General features: G+C 39.7%; 1 protein-coding gene across 1 annotated transcript in view; it reads right to left on the bottom strand.

Moving 5' to 3' along the window:
* Positions 1-990: 990 nt before the first annotated feature.
* BRS3 (bombesin receptor subtype 3) overlaps positions 991-8153 on the bottom strand; it is an 8533-nt gene continuing 1370 nt past the window's right edge. The window contains exons 2-3 of the mRNA XM_018555053.1: positions 6855-7206; positions 991-1419 (exon numbers count right to left, since the gene is read on the bottom strand). Of these exons, the coding sequence (XP_018410555.1) occupies positions 1015-1419; positions 6855-7206 (757 nt within the window). The 3' untranslated portion in view covers positions 991-1014. The remainder of the gene's footprint in view (positions 1420-6854; positions 7207-8153) is intronic.

Here is an 8153-nt window from a genome sequence, read left to right as displayed (position 1 = left end):
AAATTCCCCCCCCCCCCCCCATCAAAGTAGTGAAAGAAAAACAGACCTCAGATCCATACGGCGGTTCTATACTGCTGGTAGCCTATCTGGCATTCTCTTGACTACCACACATGCACTTAATGTTCCCATAGAGTATATTGGCCTTGCCTGTCTACATAGTGAGGGCAAGGAGGAGTATATCTTAACGTAAGACTGTACTTACCCCTAAAATGCATATAAGGGACATTAATAGATAACCTTTCTTAATGGTTGTTAACCCCCAAATATTCCATATCTTCATTGAGTTTCTAAAGTAAGTAAATATTAAGGGTCATTGGACGGGTCTTTTCTGCCTGTGCGTGCCCGCTAGGGGGCGCGCGCGAGCAGAAAAAAAAATGCCGTCTGGCGACGGCAACCCGCCAATGCAGCAGTGCCGTCCGTCCGTTTTTCTACTACGGGCGGACGGCAAGAGGTTAAATGTTTATTTGAAGGGTAACGTCACAGTTTACATGTACTGTAGGAAAACAAAGATCACTTGCAATGGTGCACCATGTTTCTGGGAACAAAAAAGCCTTCAACTTCCATCATTGTCCAAACCTTTGCAAACAAATTCCAGTCAACACCTTGCCCAGTTTTGCCTGTACAAAGTCTTTTTTTAGATTATTGGAACTGTGCAGAAAGTAGTCCAATTGTGATACCAATATTTCATAAACATGGCTTGTAAACTCCACACTATCACCTTTCCAGTAAACCTTCTCTCATTCTCTATAGCAATTTCCACAAGCTCATGTCATGGATGTCCTTCACATGAGCATCTCTATCTAGAACCACTTTGAGAATTTGATGCTGCTTTGAGCATTTCTGTGTGTTGGCACTTGCAGCAGTATAGGAATATTGTGGCTGGTTTCTTTTGAGTCATCTTTATTGAGGAAGGGGTGGCAAAGCAGCTGCTGGTTTCCATTAACACGAGTGACATTGCATATAAAGAACATATAGCTAGTCTCTTTTTGTCAGTTCTTTCCTTTTCTAACATAACTAAACAATGTCAGTTTCTCTCTTCATGTCATAGGCTCCTAATAGGCCAATGCTTATTTCAGACACCTGCATGTTTCCTTTAATGGCTGTGATTCCAGTAGTGCTGCTGTGAGTTGGGCTTGGATGGGTGGGTGGCGGAGGCATCTTGCAGCAGTATATCTGTTTTTTGAAATGCTGCCTAAAGCTTCTGCTGAGCCAGTACAGAGCAAAGGGGTTCACACAGGAATTGCTGAATGCCAATATACGGGCAAAAATGGTGGCAGAGAGGTGGAGCACAGAGGAATTTACTGTAGTGTCGTAGGTGAAGGATCGATACAAGTAAAGGATATGGTTAGGCAGCCAGCAGAAAGCAAACAGAGCAACAAACACGAGTACTGTTTTTGCCACTCTTTTTCGGGATTCAATCTAGAATAGAAGAAAGAAAAAAAATATTTATTTCAAAGCCGAAGCAAAACTAGTGTAGTTTCTGATAACATAAAGGTGGTATCCTCCCAATTAGAATATCCTAGTGCAAAAATCATAATTCAGGACCATTGTAGGGGATTTTGGTAAATTGTTAGAGGTTCAGTGCCTCAGGGTAAAAGGGGGTAAAAGTGAAAAAAATCCCCCAGGAATCTCTTGAAGACGAACTCCTGGCAGATATAAATAACACAGAATAATGCATCTCTGTATTCATTTATATATGATAAAAAATATTTTAAAATGTGACCAGTTTAAGAATATTGATTTAACTCGATATCAGCCTTTTGCATTCCCCATGTTGCAGAGCTCAGACTGGGACAGGATGAAGCAGCACAAGGAGCCAATCAGTTGTGCTGCAGAAACACAAATTCTTTGTATGCATTTCATATGCGTGTTTAGTTACGTGCCTGGAGCTCTGCCTTAGATGAGCATTTGTCGAGCAATTCATCTCCTACTCTTATTTAGGTCTATGGAGGATGAGAAAGGGGATTAGTTGCTAAAAGAGTCTGCCACACAATTAAATTGTGGCCCTATACAATCATTGGAGATCGGTTACTCCATTATACTAATAGAAAATCTCTTGTATAGCAGCATTAAAAGTATTATGATACAAAGAGATCAATCTCAAAATATCTTAGTGTTGTCAATGACCTACAAGAAATCACACATGTACCCCCAGCCTGAGAGAAGTGTACATACATGTCCTCTTGAGCTGGCATGGTTTTCCTATAGTCAATCACTTTAATGATGCGAGAGGCTATTATGGTGGCCTCACAGGCTAAAATCATTTATCTCTACATATAGGATACCTACCCACCAAACATTTTAGAAAAATGATTGCAGCATGTCTACAGACCTTTCTTTGATAGTTGATGTGTAGGACTTAAAGTCAATTTCCACTTCTGCAGCCAAAATAGGATAACACCTACTTTACATTTGTTACATGTTCCCATTCACATAGCATAACTTAAACACAAATGGAGACTTCCCTTTTAAAATTGCTCTTTGCTGAAAAAAATCCAGGATTGAAAATTCCTACTTAGTTCCGCCTGTTGTATTTGCCTTAAATAACCGTGTCTGTAACTCTGCTGGCAGGTTTTATTATTACTTGTAAACTAGATGAGCAGGGCTGTCTGTCCTAACAAAGAGTTCAAGATCTCAAGTCATTATATGTTGATGCCCTCGGTCTGTCCCTTATCTGCTCACTGGTATCTAATCTAACTACTAGAATGTGTCTGTGGAGTCCTATGTATAATCCTGCTCCAAAGAAACAGCTAAAAGGGTAAGAAATATTTACAAACAGGTTAATAACACCTCCTAGCTCCAATTATGCAAATGCAATCAACTCCTGGTAGTGTGATGAATCGCCGGTGCGTTCCGGCGTGGAGTGCAGCCGACGCCGGAGCAGTGACGTCTAACTGCGGCGTCGCTGCGCTTCACGGTGGAACGCGGAAGTGCTGTGAGCGGCGCGAGGCTCCTCCCACCCGTACTTCCGCGAATGCTTTAAAAACCGGTTCTGGGGGTATAGCAAGGTGTTCCCTTATTCTGGATCTCACACCTGCTACCCCTGAACGCCGGTAACCCCTGCAGAGGACTCATCCTCCAACCTGCATTAAACCCTGCCTGGACTACTCACCTCCGGACGGACGTTTGACACACCTGGGACCCACTGCCTCCTGCAGAGGACTCATCCTCCAGCCTGCATCAAACCCTGCCTGGACTACTCACCTCCAGCCAGACGTTCCACACACCTTGGACCCACTGCTTCTTTTCCCCACTGGGAACCGCAAGTACCCTACTATGTTATGGAAAACCCACATGTTATTCATATGCAATGAATATATGATCCTAGCATTGATACCTATACTGCAATTGATACAATCTATAAGTCTAACCTAGCACTTGCGTTATCACTACTGTGGACTGTAGCTTTATTTGATATTGGGCTCTGCCGTGCGTACTTCAGAGAACATTGTGCTCATAACTTAGGGGGTATCAATTCTGCTTTAACTGCTGAGCTGTGTATGCCATTAACCAATCCACTGCGAGGTATCAAGTAATACTTCCCCTCTACTCATTAAGTGTACCGAGTTTACCACCTTCAAAATACGGGCCCATGATGTCAGCAACTCCTAACTCTCCGCACTAGATTGAGAGTGACGCCAGGAGTTCCAGACTGATTGCCCCATTAATCCAGCGTGGGAGACCAGTGCATCCAAGTTCCGCAGTTGGGGTTCTTCCTCTCGACGCCGTAGGTGGTGACAGGTAGCGATTAACAGATTATGTAGATTGGAGCAACATTCACCATATTTATTCCCAGAGAATTTTGGTACAAGTCATTCTGAATTGAGAAAGCTGGTTGGATGACCAGTGACACGTCTTCAAGAAAAATACTGCATGTCCAGTTACATTGACCTATATTTTACAGATATTTACCAACATGTACTTTTAGATCTGCTGTGTGAATTGGAACACATGAACATAAAGTGGCGGTTTCTCAAATTTGACTGTAAAAGTGGAAATAAACTTTAGCTTGCTCTAGTGCTGGATCCAACGTTTGTTAGTGGGCCACACGTGAGGCTCACTATATGTACCAAGGTTCTCAGCACTGCTGTACAGTCTTCTGTTCTGAATAATATCAGTGGGCTGAGAAAGGACTGTAGTTGCCATTCACCCTAAGAAAGCATGTGAATGATTGTTCTGCTTGAATACATGCCAAAGCAAATGTTCTTTAATTTTTTTCTTTACAATGAAATGCATTTTTAGAGGGTTTTTATCTGGTGATATTGCATTATGGCCAGGAGATGGTGCTGAGGATTAAAGAAAATAATGACTTATTTCCTATGCTCCTTTAGTTCCATCCAGTGGCCATAAGCAATATTACATGAAAACTAAAGAACATTCATTTTGGCAAATTCACACACAGCAAACATTCACAAATATTCTCATGGCGAACAACCATGTGAATTATAACTAGACCCCCCCAGTGTCCTCACCCCTGATTCTGAAGGTAACAGTCAAGTTTAGTAGGGGCTTACTGCCTTTTGGGGTGAAAAGTCAACTACCAAATTAGTACACGTTTCCTGCAGTTGATTTATTTTCTGCATTGTCCTACAACAGTAGGACAATATTAGGCCATAGTGAAGATGTTACTGTCTTGCATCTGCATTCCTTAACGTAAAATTCCTTTCATACATCTAAAAACTCAGATAAATGTATATGTTTTGTGTTTTACCAGCTACTGAATTATTTGGTTTTTTTATTTACACACCTTCACCATACTGCAAACCCAGGAAGATTACTCTGCAGAAGTGGGGATACCAAGTCATTGGGTGTGCAAATTTACAAATTCTTTTGTAGCAAAAACAGTTCATAAATATGTCATGTTACTGTGTATTAATCTGTTTTTTGGACTTTTTTTATTATTTGTCATGAAAAATCCGGCAAGGAAGAATACAACTATCACTTAGAGGGTTATTCACAAAGCTCTAGCAGGTCCCAGCCAATAGGAAACAGTTGGGCGGAGCTAGCTATCACTGCTAGCTCCGCCCAATTGTTTCCTTTTTTTATATTTCTCGTTTTCTGTTTTCAATGATCTTTTATTTTTTATTTTTTCAACGATATTTAGTTTTTTCTTTTCTTTTTTTAATGGTCCTTATTTTTTTACTTTAAAAAAAAATCTTTATTTATTTTTTAAGATTTATCATTTATTTACTTTTTAAAAAAAATCAACTTTTTTTTCTACTTTTTGCACTGTTTTTCTTTTCTGCTCGGTTCCACGGAGGTATCGAGCAGAATAGCCGAGCTGAATGCCGCTATTCACTCACTGCCATTCGCCCCCTATGAGAATAGGCCGAACGGCAGCCGGTAGCCTGCCGGAGTTTCGGCTCAGCCGATACAGATGTTAGATCAGCTGAGTCGAACTCCTTCTGCACTTCGGCTCAGCCGAACATGCTGAGCATGTTCGGCCGAACCGAAGCAATCCGATGTATGGCTGATTTCAGCCATTGTACAGCTGAAATCAGCCGTACAAGCCTGAAGTGAATAGCCGAACAGCATTCGGCTCACATCACTTCGGGTCGGTCGTTCACTCGGCTGCCTTCGGCAGCTTTGTGAATAACCCTCTTAGCATTGTAATGGTGAAATAACTTGGGCGAAACTGGGGATTTTGGTGCAATTACATGTATTTAACCTCTAGAATTCATGGAAGTTATTAGAAGTCAGCATGTGGGTCAGCTTGCCAATACCCATTCTATAATGAAGTGTCAGTTTTACCTGAACTGAGTACTACCTTAAAATGACACTAAACGCAGGAGTTAAATCTTAAAAATGCATTTAAATACCTTAAATATTAACAATACTGCACCTTATTTGTATTTCACTCAGCTGTACATCCTCAAATCATCTCTGAATTGGTGTTGACACTGTCCGTCCTTCTGGAGGGTGGCTGCTTTTGTTCCCCATGGTCCTTGTGTGTGTTGTAAAGTAGCCACCGCTCCAAGGTCGCTCCATGATGCACTATAATCTCAGGTTTAGTTTACTCATTTGTTTTGAGATTGTAGTCCATCACAGGAGTGAACTTGGAGCAGTACTTTACAACACACACAGGGACCATGGGGAACAAAAGTAGTCACCCTCCAGATGAAAATACAGTGTCAGCGTGAATTCAGAGATGATTTGAGGATCTACAGCCGAGTGATACACAAATGGTGGTCCAGTATTGATAATAGTTAAGGAACTTGAATGCATTTTTAAGATTTATCTCCTAAGTTTATTGTCAGTTTAAAGTGGACCTTTGCCCCCTTTTACTAAAAATCAAATCAACATGCAGCTCTGTATGCTGATTTAATATAATGTTACATTCATTAGTTAAACAAACTTGTTTTTAATTTCCTTACAAATAGAGTTCATCTACTTCCTGGTCCAGTTCTGGAACAAATGATGTAATGTGTCAAAGTGTTGCATCCTGGGAAGATTACATCAGTAGAGCATTGCTGGGAAATCTCATCTGTAATCTAATGAGATCTCAGGGAAAGGCATTTTTCCTCCCCTAAAATGATGTGCATGGTCACACGTCACACGTGGTCACACGGAGAGCTAGTAAAGCCAGTGCCCTTAGTTAACATGGCCACTGTCAAGACTGGGGGAAAAAAAAGAGAAATAAGGTATGCAAAGAATACAAAGCTGGCAATTTTCTAGAAGTATGTGTTTGTAGATTGTCATTACTAAAGGTGTGTTTGTTGTTATTTTACAGATATGGGTAAAGGTCCACTTTAAGAAAAAATGTGTCCCTCCAGTTGAATACCTCCCCCACTTTGGGAAATACTTTGTACATATTCCACACTTTCAAAAACATTGTTGTCATCAAAGTAACAAACCTGCTTGCGTGCATGAGTGTGCTCCTCAGCTGGCATGTTAAATGTGCTCTTGTAGAGTGTTTTAGCGATGAGGAAATAGTAGGCAGAAATGATTGACAGCGGTACGATGTAAAACACCAGGAAGCACATCAAGGAATGAGCCTCTTGTAATATTTTTTCAGAGACAGGGTACGGGGCACAAGCTTGAAAGGATGAGTTGTTGTCTGGGCTGCTGAATTCATACAGATCTGAGAACACTGCTTCTGGAGTCGCCAGTAACATGGAAATTATCCAAACACAAGCAGCTTTACCGCATGTCTTCAATACTGCATCTGATGATTGCAGCTCCAAAGGCTTCACTATAGCTCTGTATCTGTGAAGTATTAACAAGCAGTAAACAGTGATTACAAATGAGCACTTACTGCATCAGTTATGCATTATTCTCAAACAGCACAGTAAATATTTTTAGGCATATAATGGTAATGAAGCATTTTCTTTTAATAATAATGATCCCAGGTTATTTAATGTATGAAGAGTACAAAAAAACACATTTGAAATAATAAAATGCAGCATTTAACTGGAAAAATAAAGAAATCACAGATCCAACCAATGAAGCCTAAAAATATATAAATATGAAATGATATGCCCGTATACCATCCTGTATTTTGCATTATTTTTACAGAGAACATATTTTAACTTTTGACATATATTGAACCGGAAAATATGAAAATATTGCATCATATATTACTATCGGTTTGCTTTTATGTAGGGTTAACTGTGTTACCGATTTACTAAATGTGTATCCTATTGATAAATCTAATGCAAACAATGGCAGCAAATGCAAGCAAATTCAATTTCACTCTACTCATTAAAGTTTTGTCTTTTAATAAATGTAACAACCAAGCAGCAACAGGAATAGTAGATACCATCAATATTTTATCATACTGATAGTTTTGCCTTTTGAGATTACACGCTTTGATGAAGAGCCTGCTCATGCAAAAATAAGAATTCTTATCATGTCTGACTTGTTATTTTCCTCTGCTCACATACATCATACAACTTTTTAACTTAGGATGCAGAATTTACTTATTCTGCGTTGTTATAGTAAAACAACATTATTTGAATGTCAATACATTTGTAACTATGAAATCTTACATTTAAAAAAATCCTTTAATAGCGTGTATTTCAATAATAATAATTTTTGATTTAAATGTCACAAGAAGTGTGATTCTTATGTATTTAGTCTGTATGTTCTCGTTTTTTTTTTAGTTTCTCTTGGCACTTGTTCTTTTTGTTATCCATAACATGACTACCAGTAGG

The sequence above is a fragment of the Nanorana parkeri genome, unplaced genomic scaffold, assembly GCF_000935625.1.
Source record: "Nanorana parkeri isolate BGI_ZX_2015 unplaced genomic scaffold, ASM93562v1 scaffold182, whole genome shotgun sequence".
In the NCBI taxonomy this organism is placed as follows: domain Eukaryota; kingdom Metazoa; phylum Chordata; class Amphibia; order Anura; family Dicroglossidae; genus Nanorana; species Nanorana parkeri.
Note: the sequence above shows the minus strand (reverse complement) of the source record. Positions and strands in the feature narration are given on the sequence as shown.